Source organism: Pan troglodytes, chromosome 21, assembly GCF_028858775.2.
Source record: "Pan troglodytes isolate AG18354 chromosome 21, NHGRI_mPanTro3-v2.0_pri, whole genome shotgun sequence".
NCBI classification, from domain to species: domain Eukaryota; kingdom Metazoa; phylum Chordata; class Mammalia; order Primates; family Hominidae; genus Pan; species Pan troglodytes.
In genome coordinates, this window is record NC_072419.2 from 23,724,409 (window position 1) to 23,745,744 (window position 21,336).

At 40.6% G+C, this 21,336-nt stretch overlaps 1 protein-coding gene and 1 non-coding gene across 2 annotated transcripts in view; both read left to right on the top strand.

Moving 5' to 3' along the window:
* Window positions 1-968: 968 nt before the first annotated feature.
* On the top strand, window positions 969-1,131 carry LOC112206603 (U1 spliceosomal RNA). The gene has a single exon (XR_002941016.2). It is a non-coding gene; the product is annotated as a U1 spliceosomal RNA (small nuclear RNA).
* A 17,577-nt stretch (window positions 1,132-18,708) lies between these two features.
* PCSK2 (proprotein convertase subtilisin/kexin type 2) overlaps window positions 18,709-21,336 on the top strand; it is a 256,990-nt gene continuing 254,362 nt past the window's right edge. Inside the window, exon 1 of the mRNA XM_001138346.7 lies at window positions 18,709-19,229. Within this exon, the coding sequence (XP_001138346.1) occupies window positions 19,053-19,229 (177 nt within the window). The 5' untranslated portion in view covers window positions 18,709-19,052. The remainder of the gene's footprint in view (window positions 19,230-21,336) is intronic.

Consider the following 21,336-nt stretch of genomic DNA (forward strand, 5'->3'; position numbering starts at 1 on the left):
GAATCCAGATTTGAATCCAAGTGTGTTTAAGAAGCACACGCTCTTTCTCCTGATTGTGGAGATAGGACTAATAGGGGCACAATATCATGGTCAAGAGCACGGGCTCAAGGGAGGGTTCGGTGTGGCAGACTCCACGCGTTTGAATTCTGGGTTCACAACTTAGTAGCTCAGTGATCTTGCTCAGGAAAACAACCTAATCTCTTTGTTCCTTAATTTTAGCATATGTAAAATGGGGATAAGAAAAGTATCTACTTCAAAGCCTCATTTCAAGTATTAAAGGAGTTAACATGTGTAAGGAACTAAAACAGTGCTTGATACATAGTGAGTACTCAGTGGATCACTTCAGCTATTTTACATGATTATTGAAGTCAGGGAATACATTTCATCCAGTAATAAAACCTTCAATTTACATTATAAGTTGTTACGTGCTGGATCTCTTGAAAACATAATGCACGATGAGAGAGTAGAGGACAGTGACTGAAAATCATCACAATCTTCCTTTGCACAAGAATGATGCATTACTATCATCTCCATCACCACCTCATTTTCATTATCTTCACCACCAATTCCATTTCATAACACATTTGCTTCATGTCTCACTTACAGTCACAAACTTCTTTGATAGACAAGAAAGGGACCCATGTTGAGATCTACATTCTCAAATCAGGTTAAGAGGGACAGAGATGCTTATTTCACTGTCTATGTGTTTATACCTGATTCTTTCAACCAGGGAGACAGCCTGACCCATGGAGAAAGCACGAGTCAAAGGTCAAATGCATCCACCTGCAGGTCCTGTCACTGACCACTTAGCATCCCATAATATCACTGAACCTCAGTTTGCTCATATGTAAAATAAAATTTTAAAAAATAGAAAATGTAGGTAGCATGTCTAGCTCAGATGGCTCTAGTCCCTTACTGTGACCCAACCATTTCTAATTTGGCACAAGTTACAATAAAAAACAAGCGTGATACCTACCTGGCAGGGCAAATACCATCATCACAAAGGTGGTTTTCCCAGGGTAAGGCTTATCCATTGCACTCTGGATGTACAAACTCCTGCAATTTCCCCAAATATGGGAAACTCGACTGCATCATTTGTTGTCATGGGGACTGCATTTGCACTTTCCCCTAATTTTAAAAAAAGAAGACAAGCACACTTCAGATAAGTAAAATAGAATTAATTAAATGCACGAAAGAGAGGAATAACCAAATACTTTGAGAGCTGAGCTAGTTCCTATAATTAGGCAATATTCATGACTCTGAGCCTCCTGGAAGTGAGGGCAAAAATGGAAATAAAAGAGTTTCCCCAAAAGGAAGAAGCATACCAATGCTTCAAAAGAAATAAAGTCTAAACTGACAACAGGTAATGAGATATTTCTCATGTAAAACCTTATAAGGGTAACATTGAGTGCCATGATAGATAGGTCTTCTGACATCAGTTTCATTTAAAAAATGCAGGCCAGATTTTTACTTGGATGCTTTAAAAAGGAACTTGGATAACAACTGAGAGGTTAACATCAAAATCCATTTCAGTTCAAGTGATTCTGGAGGGGATTAAGCTGATATGGTCTCAGAATGATGCCTGACAGTAATTAAACATAATACAAGTGCAGAATCAGGAAAGCATAACCACTCTGAGTGCTATGGAATAAGAAATTTTTTATAGGAATTCAACTTAACACAATTGTGGAAGGTGCTAGAGAATAAGGGTCCAAAAACGGGAGTTGGAGAATCAGGGGAAAGTCATCAGTCAGGCCTCCTGGAGCACTGACACCAATGGACACGTCAGAGGTCCCAGGAGAACTTAGAAGCCAAGCATGCCTAACAACCAGAGTGGGCCCCTAGCCGAGCTGGTGGAGGAGTTTATGGAAGTTCTTGCCACTTCACAGATAGTGCCTTTGTGAGTTTGCAGCCAAGAATCCAGTGGTCAGCCTGGAGTTGCTCTTGATCAACAGGGCTAGGAGTTAATAGGGAGAGTTGGACATGAGGTTGGGAGAGGCAGTGGTAAACCAGAACCCACCTGTGCACCTGTCTCTCTCTGCAAACGACAACCATGACCTTCAGACACTGTGGCTGTGTCCTCGCATTGCTTCTTCAAACCACCACAAAGTTCTCTTTGGCCAACTGCAGTCTAGAAACACACAAAGAAAAGGATTCTGGCAAACTTAGTAACAGGTGAGCCAAGTGTTTCCTGAACAAAAACCATGCAGAACTGCATTCCAGCCAGCAAAAAGGAAGAAAGAGAAAAAAATGGAGAAATAAGCTAAGGGTGCCTTCCTCCTTTCTCATAGGATGGTTTTTGGAAGCTGCTCGTGGCATTTCTTCTCTCATTTCAATGGCCAGCAGTTAAATCATTCTGTGGCCATATATCATCCTGGTTTTCAGGTAAAATTCCAGGACGTGGCAAAGAAGCCCCAGATAACTGCGTGCTTTAATGCTTGACCTAACCAAAACCTCTGAACTGCATTGAAACTGATTCACCTTCCATGGCCTGTCTGGATCTAGCCAAGTCAAAAGATATACTTGAATAAACGTGACTAACACAATGGCAACCCAGCCCAAAATGAGGCTTCTAATGAGAGGGTGATAATACTAGGTGGGGCTGAAATACTTGGTCTTCTAGTCAGTAATATGATTATGCTTATAATAATATGATAATTTTACTGAGGATTTACTCTATACAAGGCACTGTGTATGTTTTATCCTATTTAGTTCCCACAATACTAAAAGGGTTCACAAAAGACTATATGGAGTCACCATAAGTTTAAAATCTTGCTCTAAGTCACACCTAGATTGCTAACAAGGACCAATCTAGGTCTTGAACTCTGACCTGTCTGACTCTATCACACTCACCCTCATTTTCCTTGTCTCCTCCCACACTGATGTTTAGAAAAGCAACAGAGCAAAGTGCTTAGCATGAAGGAGAGGCATTATGCAAATTTTAACTCTTAAAGGTATTCCCAATTTGCCCAACTATGTCATCAGTACTGGCTTTTACCTGGTGTGTAGCTATAATGTGCAAGTTGCGTATTAACTCCATTCCAGAGATTATCTCATGGTTCAAGATTGCTGCTCTGGCTCCAGCCATCAGCAATAGCTCTCAGCTAATGCAAGTGGCATCACCCTCCCCACTTCCTCACCCTTCCAGGGTTGCATAATAGTAAGATGAATAATTTGCTTAGAGCTCCCACACACTTTGCAAATAACATCCTGAGTTTCAGAATTCATGTCAGTTTGCCTGTGAGGCTAAACACTTGAAGTGCTCCTCCTTCAAAGTCACATAAACTATAAACCCAGTCCATGAGAGTTGGTCTTTTGGCCAGGACCTTATATACCTATTGATCTCGCCACTTAAAGACATCTTTGTTAATATATTGTTCCTAACGCTGTTGGGTAATTGAGGTCTTTGTTTTTCAAATGTTTATTTATTTATTATTTTAATAGACAAATTGAAACTTTAATTGACAAAGTAAAATTGTATATATTTTATATCATTTTTGAAATATGTGTGTAATGTAGAATAATTAAATCTAGCTACTTAACAGATGCATTACCTCACATAATTACCATTTTTGCATGTGTTGAGAGTGCTTAAAATCTACTCATTTAACAATTTTCACAAAGGACATGAACAGATACTTTTCAAAACAAAACATATATGCAGCCAATGAGCATATAACAAAGCTCAATATCATTGATTGTTAGAGAAATGCAAGTAAAACCACAAAGAGGTACGATCTCATACCAGTCAGAATGACTATGACTACAAAATTTTTAAATAACAGATGCTGGTGAGGTTGTGGAGAAAAAGGAACACTTATACACTGCTGGTTGGAGTATAAATCAGTTGAACCATTGTGGAAGACAGTGTGGCAATTCCTCAAAGACCTAAAAACAGAACTACCATTGGACCCAGTAATCTCATTACTGGATATATACCCAAAGGAATATAAATCATTCTATTATGAAGACACATGCATGTGTATGTTAATTGCAGCACTATTCATCGTAGCAAAAACATGGACTCAACCTAAATGCCCATCAATGATAGACAGGACAAAGAAAATGTGGCATATATACACCAAGGAATACAAGCAGCCAAAAATAAAACCACAAAATCAACAACAACAACAAAAAAGATTATGTCCTTTGCAGGAACATGGATGGAGCTGCTGGAGGGAGCTGGAGGCCATTATGTTTAGCAAACTAATGCCGGAACAGAAATCCAAATGTCACATGTTCTCACTTACAAGTGGGAGCTAAAGAGAACACATGACACAGAGGGGAACTACACACACTGGGACCTATTGGAGGGTGGAGGGTGAGAGGAGGGAGAGGATCAGGAAACATAACTAATGAGTATTAGGCTTAATACCTAGGTGATCAAATAATTTGTATAACGAACCCCTATGACAGGAATTTGCCTATATAACAAACCTGCACATGTACCCCTGAACTTAAAAGTTTAAAAAAAGGATACAACATGATTAATTATAGTCACCATATTGTACAATAGATCTCCTGAACTTATTCCTCCTATCTAACTAAAATTTTGTACCTTAAGGTCTGTGTTTTATTGTTCATATATTAGGCTCTGGTGAACAGGTAGAATTTTTTTTTTTTTTTTGAGATGGAGTCTTGCTTTGTCACCCAGGCTGAAGTGTAATGGCACAATCCTGGCTCACTGCAACCTCCGCCTCCCGTGTTCAAACGATTCTCCTGCCTCAGGCTCCTGAGTAGCTGGGATTATAGGCGTGTGCCACCACGCCCAGCTAATTTTTGTATTTTTAGTAGAGACAGGGTTTCACCATATTGGTCAGGCTGGTCTCGAACTCCTGACCTCATGATCTGCCCACTTTGTTCTCCCAAAGTACTAGGATTACAGCCATGAGCCACTACGCTCAGCCTAGAATTTTTTCCTGATTGTGAAAGTATAGCCTCTTTTTCTACTAACGGGTTCAAACTACCAATGATCTGGTCTGAAGCAGGTTAAAAGAGTCACAGTTTTTGTTTTGCATCCTCCATAGCACCATTATCCAAAAATGATGACCAAAATCATCAAAATAGACCCTTAGCAAAGATTCCAATAACTCCTAAAGACAGACCAATTTTCAAAATAAAATCTGTCAGATGCATTTTGCTTTATTTTGTTTATGAGTAAAGAAGCATCTAATAAGTCAAACTTCTGGTAGGGGAGGGGCATCTGTTGGCTAAAAGCAACATATATGTTAAGTCCAAAGCCTGTGCCAGGTGCTTTGAACCTACTTTTGCTTTAAAATATCTGATGAAGATTTAAGGATGGCTACATCACAGGTTTGTTCTAGTTCACCTCTACTATATGAACAAACCATCACAGAGACGGAATAATTGTATCTCTAGTCTTTCATGTTTTTTCCCTCTAACATTTCACTAAACTATACCAATTAATATTTATACCACATTATTTGAATGTGGCCTGTGTATTACAAGTATTTATTTTGGGACCACTTTAAGGAAATTTCCATAGTTACATTGTTGTGTGGTCTATTTATTGATGCTCATTAAAACCAATGTAACTGGAAAAGTATTTTTACTTTCTATAACTAACTCACCTGCTTTCCCTAAAGAGTGCCTCCTACTAACTCTAGAGCAAAAGTACTCCTGAGTATCTTTATGGGTTTGATATGTAGGTTTGGGACTGGAAATTTGAGGGGGCCTTGAGTTCCATGTCTCAGTTAATGAAATTCTTTCCAGACTAGCCAATCAGCACACAGAAAGCCCAGCAATAAAGGCAAGTAAAACTGAGTAATCTCCAGAAACTTTCAGATGCCATGGGGAGGATTAAGATTTCTCCAGGCCAAGCCCAGTTAGGGTTTGGAACAACTCAATTCAGGTCCCAAGGACTTTAATAAAATCTTCTGATCTCTGGGTCCTTTTTATTTATACATATATTCATGCATGCTTATTTAAAACCCAAAATAACCCTGTGGACCAGATAGCTCATGTATTATTTTTGATAAAAACCTGCGTACCAAAAGGTTTTGCAGTTCATCTATCACCATTTTGATAAGGGCGACAATCTGTGTCCCAAGATCCTTTAATATTCTTGTCATCAAACCCAGAGACTTTTCCAAAATCAGAATATGAAAAACAAGAGGTAGAACACAAGGTGAATTTCAAGTGCTTGCATTTCCAAGTGATGATTGTTGGAAATGTGATTGTAAGTCTGTACTGTGCTTTTTAATAACTTGATTGTGAAGCTGGAAAGACACTTCCTGCCCCTGCTTGGTGGTCTCATTAGATTACCATTCTCCTCAATGTTGGCAATTTATTGCAGTTTCCCTTTCCTATCTTTACACCATTCATTCCAATGCAGGGAAAAGATTTCAAAAACCACTGCAATGCTCCCATTAGTATTAAATCTTACACTTTAAATTTAAGATATTTAATATCAAAGCTGTGAAACTGCCAGATGGATAGATTTTTCTTATTGATTATACATTTAATAATTTTATGAGAAACTACATATTTATTTCTGTTAAGAATGATTGGATTGAAGATAGCTTAAAGAAAAAAACAGCCCAAATTCCACCACTATGCAATACATTCATGTAACAAACTTGCACATGTACCCCTGAATCCATGAAAATAAAAAATAAGACATTTTTAAAGACCTATTTCTTTGGTTAGTGTTCTTATAATAACAGAGTAAAACCTTATTTTTAAGTTGTGATTTCTTCCACACGTAAAAAAAAATTCTTTGTTGTATCAGCTAATTTATTCTCATCCTATTCATTTTAATATTTTTTCTCATACTTGGAACGTATCATCACATAAAATAATCACCTTTTGCCCAGGATAAAGTAATAAAAGAATTAGAAGAAACTTAGCCCAAAATTTATGCACAGACATTTGGAGTATTTCCATCTTGTGAACTTCAGATTTATTTTCATCCTGGCCTCTTATTTTGAAATTGCTTCTCAGAGTCATCACATTTGTGCCTGTCTTCATGGTAAATTGTTTTTAGCATAGCAATATTCTCAGATCAATTGCTGGTGGTAGTAATGTTAGTATCAATCATGTACAAACACGTAATAGCTGGGAGACAAATGAGATCTACCTCTCCTTCTTCTTTTAGCCAGGTACAATTTGCTCTTCTGAAAGATGTCTTTACTACAAAGTAATATCCTGGGAAGTCTGAAAACACATCAGTTAGGCACTAAGAATCCTTTCAGCCCACCTGATCTGCAGAGGCAGGAAGGTTCATCTCTGTGAATTGGCCAAAACCATGGACAGATCCTCCATACTACTGTACCAGATGGTGGTTCTGAGTGCTGTCATGGAGAAGCGTCCTATAACTTCTATCCTGCCTTCCTAAGCCTTCATATTTTTCTCCTTCAGTAAGTCCTCTTCCTCCTCCTCCTTGTGCTCCTCCTCCGCCTCTTCCACCTTTTCCTTTTTTGTAATTTCCTAGCCCTTAGATATTAGGATTTCCTGGTTGTTCACAATTTGAATTCTAGTTGTTTGGCCCTGAGGACTTTTCCCAAAATTGCTAATGGATTTTGCAATTTTTTCCTTGCCTCTTAATATGACTTTCCTTTGTATTATTTCTTTTGCCCAAATATATGTCACATTTTTGTTCTTCTAAGTTGTGTTCTTTTGTTTTGTTTTGTTTTGTTTTGTTAATGTTGGCTACTGTGTTCACCCAGCCAGCCTCTCAGAAGGCTGTTTTCGTTATATTCATTACAAATGCTATACTTAAATATGTCATAATTTGAATGTAAATGTATCCCATGTATAGCATGTATCATATTTTACATAGGTGATATGTCAGTCAGGATGTCAGCATGAAAGAGTTGGTTTACACAGATGGAGTAATTGAGGAGAGTTTATTGAGGGACTACTTACAAATGTATGGAAGAATAAAGCAAATGAAGCATAGTGAAGTCCATGGGACTAGCAACAGACTGGAGTCATTATCCTGTTAGGCCTAAAGAGACAAGGGAATGGCAAGGTTAATGGAATCTGGAGAGGGCTCCCTGATGGGAGCTACAGCATTTGGGACAGGAATGAAGTTAGTATGCAATGAGCCAGCAGGAAGGGAGCCTGGAAAATGAAAATCCTGAGATGACTCTCCCACCCACCTCTCCAAGTTTTTAAACAGCACTTCCTGTTGGCTGAATCCAGTGGGAGGCCATAAAGCAATGAATCTCATTGATGTGGTCCATAAAAGCCAATCTCCAGGCACAGCACACAGTGGAGAACCATGGAGAGGAGATCTGAAGGGAAAACAGAAATAACCAGACACATATAGTATGCATTGTTGGATCTACAAAATAATGTTGAAAAATTGCAGAGGCATTATAAACCCAATATGATCTATATTGTAGAACCCAATTTATCCATATTGACCACTTGGTACTTACAGCAAGTGACTGATCTTCAGGGGTATCTTGCTCAGATACTTTGTCCTCTCTTGAGGATTAAAGCCAATTATTCATCATGAGATTCCTCACTCAATGCCACTCACCACTCAAAACATTAGACAAACATGAATAGGTAATCATCATTGCCTAACACTAGCATAGCTTGGAAAAACCTTCAGGTGAGTATATTCAGCCATACGTGAAAAAGTAACATCATGTTCTACCAAAATTTTTTCCTCAATTTATTTGATGATTTATAACAGCTTTCAAAACTCCCCTTGATTGAGGTTGAACATAACCCTTAAAATCTGAGAACAGCCACAGTGCTGTGGTTTTTGACGAATCACCCCAGCTAAAAGTCGCAAGCTCATGCTTCTTATTTATTCATCTGTTCTTGCCAAGGAAATTTGCCAGTTCCTCCTGGTGCATGTCTCCTGGGAAAAAATGAGAGGAGAAATAATAAGGGCACCTTGAAGAAACAATGTAATTATACATAAAGTACTGTAGGCAATGATGAAAGTTTAGACGATTTTGCCATCTCATGGAATTAAGAACAAGGGCCCTCCTTTCCCTGACAGTGGAAAAAAGATATGAAGACACATTCTGGCACAGATATGAATCTTTTTAAATATTTACTTTTAATCACCATTTTAATCCTGGCATTTATATACAGCTACATGGTAAAATGACTGACTTCCCTCATGAAGGCTGAACCCATGATTTGGCTATGTCACCCCCATACTCTAGTAAGCTGAGTCAACCCATCATCAACAAGTCACCAGATACAAATTAGTGACATGTTGATGCTATTGGCTAATAGTTAACATTGCTGTTGGGCCCAAATGGATGAAACGTCCTTCTTAACATCTACAAATAAATAACCAATTCATCAAATGTCACTCTCTCCACCTGGCACTTAGAGGATACGTTAGTATAGCACCGTACCGTTTACAACATTTTAGCTTTCTAGTTAACACCTTTCAATATACTCCTGATTCATAAATTGTCCCTCACCCTAATGCATTGTTCATTTTGATGAACAGATATTGTAATAGACATCTGTTGTTTTTATCTGTCCAACATCCTCGCACCTTTCTCTGGAAAAGAGCCCCCATATTTTCCTCTGTCTAATAAAAACTTCTCCTTTCTTAGTCCACCTGGTTTAGCTTAGTCTAACATCCCATGTCAGCTCCAGAAGGCACAACACACAGGCCTGGCCAGGTAGCTGATTTCAATACTTGAACCCAATTGGGAAAGAATTGGTCACATGCTACAAGCCAAATTAATGAACTGCTATTCCAAAATTTTATAAACATTACAGGGGAAAAGAAACTTTCCTTTGGGGTTAAGCCATCAAAGAGGGTAATGGACTGTACAAGTGAAGATGGTGAAAGCTCTGCATCCAGCCATACCTGAATCTGTAGCCACCTCTGGACCCTTGAAGGATGTGAAACCAGAAATTTTCTTCATTGCTAAAGCCAGTTAGAGTTGTAGTTCTATCCCTTATAACCAAAAGAAAGAATTCTGATTAATGCAAGAGGGAAACTACAATCTGGAATGTGTCCAAAAATCTAAGGATAACATAACTAAATTCTGTTACCTATACTCAGGGCTTCATATGTTTGTATTATAGTTGAGTCTGAGCTGATCCAAGTTTGAAAAAGATAAGCCTTCCTTCTGTTGTCATCACCTTGAACATTGCCATTTGTGTCAGATTCAGCCCCCAGCAATGCTTACCTAGCCATTCTTAAGAAAATATCCAAAAGCACGCCCACTCTAATCCTCCAGTACTCTAGGGGGGAGAGTGGTTCATTTTTCCACGCACAAATGAGATTATTAAAAGTTTTTTTCTCAACATTTTAGAACAACACTCCCCACGTGTATTACAGATATTAATCTTAAAAAATCAACCCTTTAAAATGGTTCCTGAGCCAATTGTTTAAATTATACTAACTTGTGAAAATACACTTTTTAATAAAAATATCTGTAGATGGCGGACCTTGCTTGGTATGTAGTTTAGATTACTGTTCAGCAAATATTCTCTTCCTTCACCCTCCCTATAAACAGTGTTGTGCTTGGCCATGTGATTTGCTTTGGCCAATACATTAGTAAACATGATGCAATAAAAGCCTTATTGTTTTTGCATGGATTGGCTTGGCTTGGATTTTAAGCTCCAGTATTAAGCCATGATAAGAGCACGTCTTGGGTAGGTAGCTGCTACCACTTTAGCCTGGGCTACAGAAAAAAATACGTGTGGAACAGACAAAAACCAAACTCAGCCTGGAACCTAGCTGAGCCAACCTGTAGCATGAAGTAAAACTACTCAGCCAATCCCATTCTAGATCAGCCAAACCACAGAAAACTGTAATGTGAGAATAAAATACTTATTGTAAGCTATTACAGTTGAGATGATTTTTTCCACAGCACTACAGGGGCACTATGTGACTGCTATACTTTGTATAAATGCACTTCCATGCTTCATGTACTATTGTATAGCTCATGCAGCCAGTATTCCTTAAGAGATAGGAGATGCACAAGAGAAGTGGGTCCTTGATCTAAAATATTATCATTGAATGTCAGCCCTTAATTTGATCTCAGACACAGTCTAAGCAAATAATCCCCATCCCAATTTACATTGAGACCAAGAGGGTAAAATGGCTTCCTTCAGATCACATGACTAAAATGACCTAGAGCCGACGTCAAACAAAAGAATCTTTAATTCCAGCCTCACGATCTTCCCATAACGCCACTCTAACCTTTCTTGGGCATTTATAGATAAATTCCTACTTTACTTTAACATCTCACTGTCCTTGCATTGATAATGCTGGTTCCTCTAAGGACTAGCTTATAGCAAAATACAGAACATAAAAACTAATGATATTGGACGTTTGCAAAGGTTTTCACTACCAGAGAAGGGAGGTAATGCCAATTTGTCTATTCCTTGTCCTCAGAGGTAGGCAAAGAGTAGCTTTGGCCAAGACTGCTTCCATTTCTTGCAAGTCTGTATTCTGAAAGTCTGAGTTTATTTTTTTCATCTATGCTAATAATTATTTAGAGAATATACTTCTATTTTCATCTTTTTGAATGTGTTCTATTAAATACATTATTTTTCGAAGAAAAAAGAACTATTGGATACTAGGTTTAATACCTTGGTGATGAAATAATCTGTACAGCAAACCTCCATGACACTAGTTTACCTATAAAACAAACTTTCACATGTACCCCAAACCTGAAATAAAAGTTAAAATAAAATAATAACAATAACTGAAAAAAATCGCTATAGCAAAATGAGCTGAGACCCTGTAGATCGTTTAAACCAGAAGTCATAAACTCAGATGACTTTAGGGTGAGAAAAGTAAAACACTTGAGTCAGGAGGCGGGATGAGGATTCTTGTGAACTGAGCATATCAGGCCTTGTTACATGGGATGGGGAGAACAACAGCTACTAACTAGCTAATTGTGACCAAGTTGCCAAATCTTTGGTTATTCCAAAAGAAGTCACATCTCTGAATTTTTATGGGAAATAATAAATTTTTAAAGGATTGTGACTATTTTTATTGACACCACATCTCCTATAAAACATACCTGTGAACTGGATGTCACTGGTATGTAACTTCTGGCATAAATTAATGTACAGGGAATAACACTGCAATAAACATGGATGTTCAGATGTCTCCTCAACATACTAGTTTCATTTTCTTTGAATACATATAACCAATAATTGGATTAGTGGATCACAGGGACGTTTTATTTTTAATATTTTGGGGAACGTCCATATTGTTTTCCATAATAGCTGTACTAATTTACATTCCTACCAACAATGTATATGAGTACTCGTTTCTCTACATCCTTGCTAGCAATTGTTATTTTTTGTCTTTTTGACATTTACCATTCTCACTGGGATAAGGTGGTATTTTGTCATGGTTTTAATTTGCATTTCTGTGATGTTCATGATGTTGAGCAGTTTTCCATACATCTGTTGGCCATATATATGTCTTCTTTTGAGAAATGTCTGTTCAGTCCTTTTGTCCATTTTTAAATTAGTTTATTTGATTTTTTGCTATTGAGTTGAGTTCCTTATATATTCAGAATATTAACCCTTTGTAAGACACATAGTTTGAAAATATTTTCTCCCATTCTGTTGGTTGTTTCTTCACTCTATTGTTTCTTTTGCTGTGCAGAAGCTTTTTAGTTCAATGTAATTTTTTTGTCTGTTTTTGCTTTTGTTGCCTGTGCTTCTGAGTTTTTATTTAAAAAATTCTTGTCTAGCCCAATTTCAAGATGCATTCCACCTATATTTTCTTCTAGTAGTTTCAGGTCTTACAATTACATCTTTAATACATGTAGAGTTGATTTTTTTAGATGCTGAGAGATTGGAGACTAGTTTCATTCTTCTGCATGTGGATATCCAGTTTTCCCAGCATTGTTTATTGAAGAAACTATCGTTTCCCCAACGTGTGTTCTTGGCACCTTCATAAAAAATGATTTGGCTATAAATGCATGAATTTATTTCTGGGTTCTGTATTCTGTTCCATTGGTCTATGTGTATGTTTTATGTCCATCAACAGGTTAGTGGACAGACAAACGGTTAGTGCTATCGGTCATGCAATGAATACTAACCAACAATAAAAAGGAATAAAATATTGTTACACATTACACTATGGAAAATTTCAAAATAACTGTGCTGAGTGACAGAATCTAGACCAAAAACAAGTACACATTATGTTATTCCCTTTATATAACATTCAAGAAATATGCAACCTCATCTATAGTGGTATAAAGCAAAGCAGTGGCAGACTGAGGATGGGTGGTGTGAAGGGGTGGGAGAAGTGTGGGAGGGAGCCATAGGAAAATGGCATGAGAAATCTTTTGGAGAAAATGGATATATTCATTATCCGACTGCAGGGATTATTTCACAGGTGCATACATATATCAAAACTAGTCAAATTACAAAACTAGTCAAACTTCACAGTTTACTATATGTTAACTATACCTTAACAAAGCTGTTTTGAAAAATTAAAAAGAAATTAATGCATAGTGAATGTGTTATTAGAACTTTAAAATATTCTAACTAGGTCTTATATTAATTATAATATCTGGATTGTAGGATTTTAAAAGAGAAAATAAATCTACAAACTAGGATTGAGTGACTAATTCTAGAAATATCTGTTTGTAAGGGTGTACTTTTTGGTTCACTCCAGTATCATAAGACAATAAAGTAGATATCATATAGTGAAATTCCCTAAAAATAGACAATGCCACGTTTTGCCAAAACATCTATGAAAGTATAGAATATTTTCAAAAGAGTGGAAAATATCTGAGAGCACAGCCATAAATTTATAACTGTTCCTCTAGCATGTTAAGTAACATTATACATCAATTTATCTACTCAGGGTAGGTCGTTCAAACTGATACTAAATAGTGTATAATTATCCAAAGCATTCAGATCAAAGTAAGTAGTTTCCTAGAAGAATCTTATGTTTCATTATAATGGGCAGAGTTTACCTTATAAAATTAGTGTACACCTTTGAATGTGTTAAATTTTATTTTACACATAAAATTTTTATCTTTTAAAATTCCAGTTTATATTTGCTAACAAGGCATATACTTTGTTCTCTCTGAATTATTTCTGAGTTATAAGTAGTTTGAGAAATACAAAAAAACTCCTTATTGAAGATAATTTCCATAATTATTTAAAAAGTAAATTGAGAAAGATTTACTATGGTTTTTAAAAGATCATGAAAAAGGAAAGAGAAATAACACAAGGTAGAGAATTCATGAATAGGTAATCACTTTCTGCAGACAATAAGCAATGTTCCAATAAATCCTGAGAAATAACTAATTACTTTTCCAAGTGAGCAAACATTATTCTGTAGTCCCGTAGACCTGAAATGGAATCTAAAGATAGTGAATAGCAATGTGTTCCTAATTTTCAAAAGAAGATTAAAAGGGCCGCTCGTCCTCATTGTTTAGCTGCTTCAAATCCTATCAAAATAATAGAACCTAAATTAGCAAAAGAAGCAAATTTTCACTGTCCTGGAAAATAAGGAAGCGAGAAGTAGCTTTTGTTTGTGAAGAGATGATTGGTCTGAGTAAATTGGATGACTTTGATGATAATACAAAAGGAATATAACCCAAAGCACTGTAGATTCAATGCTTTGATGATAAGAAACACTTGAAGCCATATGAATTCTCTTCACTATATTAATTTAAGATGGCTTAAATAATAAAAGTCAGCTGAGAATTTTCAACTGAAGGAAAAACAGAGATAGGTTATTTAAGGAAAAGATACAAGTTGGTGAAAGCTATAGGAATTGGAGGTAGGACCAACTGAATCACAGTGATTTAGAAGTGGGTGCATACTGAGAAACTAAAATTTCCCAAGTATCTGAATTTTTAGTTATAGCAAATGTGAGAGTATATGTAAATACTAGAGGAAAATGAGGTGAGTTCTTGGAAAATAAGAATAGTCTGGTGGAAAAAAAAAAGACTTGATCAATGCTGAGTTCAAAATTGGGCAAAGATCTGTAAAGTGGTAACGATTATTTCAGAAAGCCTGCATATGGGCTGGAATGGAGGGAACAGACAGGGCAGGGTCTTTAGGAATAATCCATTGAAAGAGTTGACAGTCAATATGGTTTGGCTGTGTGTCCCCACCCAAATCTCATCTTGAATTGTACTCCCATAATTCCCACATGTTGTGGGAGGGACCAAGTGGGAGGTAATTGAATCATGAGGGCAGTTTCCCCATACTGTTCTCATGATAATAAATACGTCTCATGAGATCTGATGGTTATTATAAGGGGGAGTTTTCCTGCACAAGCTCTCTTTTTTTGCCTGCCGCCATCCATGTAAGACCTGACTTGATGCTCCTTGCTTTCTGCCATGATTGTGAAGCCTACCTAACCATGTGGAACTGTAAGTCCAATAAACCTCTTTCTGTTGTAAATTGCCCAGTCTCACGTATGTCTTTATCAGCAATGTGAAAACAAACTAATACAACAGTACAATATGACAGTAGAGAATTGTTCCTACCTGATTAATGTACCATTACTGCATTTTAAATGTTTGCAATGAATGCAGCAAAAATGGCAAAGCCCAACCTGATTTTTAACAAGGCTGTATTTTAAATTGTGATTTTCAGTGGTATATACCCTATTTCTCTCCAGATTACACATCCCACACAATTGAAGAGAAATCAACAGAAAAATTAGATCTTTCTCCAGTAGTCCAAAGAATATTCAAAGGTTTGGGGGACTCTCCTACGGCTGCTTCTGGCTTGCTCTGTACCCCCAGTGGTAGGTTTTCCTTGGCATGATGCTCTATGAATCCAAAGTTCTCCTTTTAGAAGTACATCTAAATGTGAGTGTCCCAATCATGCCTCAGGTGGTTTTGGTTTTTTAAAAAATCACCCAAGGTCTCTCGATTTCTAGTATTAAGCCATAAAATGGGAGAGTTCTAGTCTTGTTTTGCAGGACAACATCTTCAAAGAGACTATAGGGGTCTGTGGCACATCTGAGCCAGAACCAAACACCCGACGTCATTGTTACAGATACAAAAGTAAATAAATGAAAAGAAGCTCCAGGTATTGGTGATTTTTATATCTCGTGCTGTCAATCTGTTTGTGTCAGTTATTATTTTTTCAAGTACACAAAACTGATAAATATGAGACCATTTGGGGGAGGTTACACAAAAATAAGTATGCCTGTTGGCCACAATATGTTATTAAATAGTACTGTGGTCCTCAGCATTTCTCAAACTATTGATGATGCTTCCTACATTACAGTGTATGTTTTCACAACTCTTTGAAATTATAGACTTTTGGCTCTGAGGTATCTAATCCAACAGTCTCTTTTCACAGATAGAAAGATAGAGACTTTGAGAGGTGCAATATGTTGGCCCACAGCCAAGTGGTATACATACCTAGTACTAGCAGAGCCTGCAATAGGGTCCCTGGCAACAGGCTTCTAGGTCTATCCTCAAAATGTGCTGCTGCCATTCTCTCTACTGTCCACCTTGACTATTGTTATTGGAAAAAGGAGTTTGAGAAATAGTTGTCTAAAAGAGCAATTTGTGTGCACACATGGGTGTGTATTCGCATTTCAAACAGCAATGTATCAATAGACATCCAAGGGATAAATACATTTCCTCTTCCACTTGCTTACTACATTGTTGGGTATTGAAAATCTAGTATTTGAATAACCAAAAAAATTATCTTTCCATTTGCTATTCTGTCCTGACAATATTATGATGAGCTGTATTTTATGTAAACCACTAAAGAGGACTTATTTTAATTAGTCATTCAGGTTTTATATCATTTGTGGCCAATTTTACACAGTTTTAGTTATTTAAAATGTAGCTATATGAGATTCAACATTTACCAGCATTTCATATTTGGAAACCATTTAAGAAATGAAGTGGCCAGGCGCAGTGGCTCACGCCTGTAATCCCAGCACTTTGGGAGGCCAAGGCGGGTGGATCACAAGGTCAGGAGATAGAGACCATACTGGCTAACACGGTGAAACATGAAAACCTTGCGTTATAATCAAACGGATGGACTATGAGGGGGTAAGCTGTTAAACAATAGAGTAATAGAAAGGGGGAACAAAGGCAGAAATGAGTCTCTGAGCAGTAGTGAGCTGAGGGGCCCAGAGTTGATCTGTTTCCCTTTATTAATACTTTCACCGTGTTAATACTTTTCCAGAAACATTGCCTCCACCATGGCCCTAAGTCCTAACAGATAGCTTAATTTTCTTAGAGGAATTCAAATAACAATAATAAATAATGTCACATAGACTTCTAATGTTTTAATAAAAACCTTCAGCAACGCCCACATTTTTATGTGACAATTTTTTAAAGGGCTATGAGGGAGCCAACTATGTCAGCAAACAGACATGCTCTGAAGACAGGGTGGTCCGTGGCATTCAAAGTGTATTCGTTTCTACCGATGGTGCTTTTCTTGCATAGGTTCTGACTTGTGTAGATTTGGACTTCAAGCTAAAATAAAAAGAGAGGAATCTGTGTATACATGAGAGTGTGTGTGTAACGTGTCGATGGTATAAATAGTCTCTTCCTCTCTCTCTGAATTGCATGCACTTAAGCCCCTAAGAAAAGATCTCTTACCTCTTATCTAAGTAAAGCAGAATTTTGAGCTTTGAAGCTAAATGATACAATGAGATCAGTGTAAATACTCTTTAACACAACAATATTTGAGTAGCTTTGAAACAGTCGTCCTCATTTCGTTACATACAGAACGTTCGTGCTTCCTCCCTCTCAGGCAAGAAGCGGAGTCCGTCGTCAGCAGTTAGCAGAGTCCAGTGCGAGTGCACGTTTCTTAACCGGATAACTTAGTTGCCCCCGCCCCCCGTCGCTGCGCCCGAATTCGCCTCCAGTAGAAGACGTTCAGCGGGCGACTTGGCCCGGCGCCTGGGATCCGTGGCTATGCGTTCCCCAACTAGCACCCTCGCTGTCCTTGTGCAGTGGAACGTCCCCAGGTCTGAGAATGCACCTCCCGCCGTGTCCACCCCGGCCGCGTCTCTCCTGAAGGCAGATCTTGGAGGTGCAGCCAGGACTCCTAGAGGAGCCTCCTCCAGTCACTATCGCGGGTGGGGCGAGCCGGGTCTCCTGCTGGGCTTCCCAGCCGCTTCGCTCCGGACCTGCCTGGAGCCTACAAAAAACAAGGGCTCGTCCTTGCACTCTTGCCCCCCATGGATCACCCCTAGAAGGTGCTTTCCCCAACACTCCTGGTACCAAGGAGAGCAAACCTCCCCGGGGATTTGCCCAAAGTGGTGGGAGGAGGGTTAATATTTGCTTTGTTATTCGGATAAGGGGAGGCAAGTATGCCTTGGGTGTGTGTGTGTGTGTTTGAGAGAGAGAGAAAGAGAGAGAGAGGTGTTTTTGCAGCGGGAAACAAGCAGGAAGAGGCACAGAGGCCGGCGCCCCGGCTCCCCTCGGGGCCTCCGAGAGCGGCACACACCGTAATTCCCTTCCCAGAGCCTACAGATTCCCACAAACAATGACATCACTCCGCCGCCGCTGGCCTGATTACAGCTGGGGGGATTTTCCTGGGCGCGCGGCGGGCCAGGCTGAGATGGGGGAGCTCTCCGGTGCTGAAAGGGGCGGGGGCGCGGGCTCGCTGCGCTGCGCTGCGCTGCGCTGCGCTGCGCCCCCAGAAGGCGGAGGCGGCCGGGCAGGGCCGGGCCGGGGGTGGGCGGGGGCGGGCCCGGGGCGGCCCAGGGCGGGGCCCGCCGCTTCCCCCGCCCTCATTGGCCGCTGGCGGACTCACGTCACCCGAGCTGGTGCTCTCCTCCAGCCCCTAGGGAATTGGAGCTGAGGAGGAGCTGAAAATGCAGATTTAGCATCAAGCACAGACCTACACTCGCTCTTTCTCTCCGGTACACACAGCTCCCCACATTCGCACCCCTGCCCGCGCGCCGGGCCGCCTGACTGCTCGGCTTCCCCTCCAGCCAGATGCTGGAGAACACACACTGATTCGCTGCTTTCCAAGACCCTATTCAGTCTCTTTCTCTATACAAAGATTTTTTAAAAAACTATATATAAGAATTTTTTTATTTGCACCCTCCCTCCGAGTCCCCTGCTCCGCCAGCCTGCGCGCCTCCTAGCACCACTTTTCACTCCCAAAGAAGGATGAAGGGTGGTTGTGTCTTCCAGTGGAAGGCGGCCGCCGGGTTCCTCTTCTGTGTCATGGTTTTTGCATCTGCTGAGCGACCGGTCTTCACGAATCATTTTCTTGTGGAGTTGCATAAAGGGGGAGAGGACGAAGCTCGCCAAGTTGCAGCAGAACACGGCTTTGGAGTCCGAAAGGTAAGCTCTCCCGTGCATTTCGCATGTTGTTTCAAAACGGGGGTGCGGGGGGGCAGCCCTGCGCAATCTCATTGCAGATTTGCAAGTTTTCTCTCTTTCTCATGCGATGCAGATATTCTGCCATGGGCTCTTTAACACGATATTGCCTCCGGTGATCTTTCACCGGTTATGTAATTAAAATGTCCTTCATCTGTACTAGTAAGGTCATCAAAATAATTTACTGCTCTTTGACTTGATGGCGAAAATAGGATAACACCTTTCACAGGATGCCATTCTCCCGGGATGCTGTCCGAGGTACCAAGTTCTCGAGGCTGCCTGGGGATGGAGGGATGAAGCCCTGAACAGCTGAGCCTGGCGTTGGCTACTTGGCCAGGGACGTCTCCCCCACCCCCATCCCCCGGAGAAAGAATAGTTTCCTACAGACGAGGCTGGACGTTTGGACACTGCAATTCACCTCGGTGTTTCTCCCACCCCGCGCCGGGAGGACTTCCCTCCCAGGGACTTCGGTCCCTGCTCCTCTCCGGGAACAACGGCTTCCTGACTCTAGATTTGGAAAGAAACTGGTCTCTAAAATCGGGGCGGAACTTCTGCGCCCTCACCCCCGCCCACGACCGCCCACCCCTGGAGCGCACTTCTGGTTGGCTCCCTAGTTCTCAACTCCCGGCTACAGGAGCTGGAGAGGTGGATTTTGAGGGGGATTCCCTACGGAGAAGTCGAGGTGTCCTCTCCTGATGCGTGGGCGGCCAGCCTGGCTTTCCCACTAGAGCGTGGGGATCCCCATTCCAAGAAGTTGCCAGAGTTCGACAGTTTGGGCAGATAGGTGAGCCTCCCAGCTTTGGACACCTTGGATCTCCTTTGGAGACTCCAGGGTACTCATCCTGGGAGGACAGAGGAGACAAGGGTGCTGGGTGGGGGCTGTGGCTGACCTGCGTGTCTCTCCTGCAAAAGATGTATCAGGGTTCTCCAGTGTCCTTAGGGGACCTGGCGCAGGCTGGGGTGGAGTGTGGGTGCAGAGAGAAGGTGGGGCGAGGGGAACCCAAAGGACAGAGATGTGGCTACCAGAGGGCTGGGTGGAGGTCCCTGAGATTTTAGGCTCCATCTCGCTCCTGATCCCAGGAAGAGAGAGGAGTGAGATGAGCGGTGGGTGCTTTTGGTTATTGGTTTTGCCTTGAAGGGCCGCGCAGACCGAAGCTCTTATTAGTCTCTTCTGTCCCGACTTCCCAAGCCTCCCGCCTCTCTCCCAGCCACCGCCAGGGCTCCTCCAGGTGTGGGGGCCTCTCCCTCCTCCTAAGGGCGTAGGCAGTACCGGAATTTCGACCCCAGAAGGGTCTGGCGACGAGTTTGACAGAGGTCTGGGAAGAGGCTCTGGGTCCGCCGGTGGCGCGCGGGCGGGTCTTGCGGAAAGGAACTTGTTGCTCTGGAAAGCGTGGGTGGAGCAGGGGAAAGAAGGCGCCGGCGGAGGGAGCACCCCGCTGTGGTTTTGGCCCGTGGCCTGCCGGCTGTTTTGAGAGACACCAACACAATAAAGAAGCCGACCTTCCTTCTTCACACGCCCCCCACCCCAAACTTGGCAAGACCCAGGACCCAAACGCCATTATAAAATATAATAGTGATTATTATTAGTTATACGGAAGCTTACGTGCTGGAGTCCTTACATAGATTTTTACTTAATCTTCTCAACATCTCTGAGGAGGCTACTATCATTATTGAGCCTATGGCCCCGTTGAGGAAATTGGTTCAGAAAAGGGTACGAGATAAAAACAGGCAAGGGCTTCAATCCAGATCTTTCAGAAGTGAACCCATGCTCTTTACTCCTTAGTACCCACCCAAGCAAGCTAGGTGCTTTCAGGGGATGTGGGGCATTGAGATAAGTTGAAAAGGGATTTTAATTCTTGAGTGTGATCTTGCTGCAGAAACCTGTGGCTCCCTCCCCTTCCCCCACACCTTTTCATGGGTGCGGGGGAGTGGGAGGGAGCCATAGGTTTCTGAAAACCATTGTTCTCAGTGGTTTTCTCTTCTCTTTGCTGCCCCCTTTGAAAATGTGCCCTTAGGATCAGAGATCAGATAACTAGGCCTCTTTGTCCTTCATTCTTTCTTGGAGAGGAGC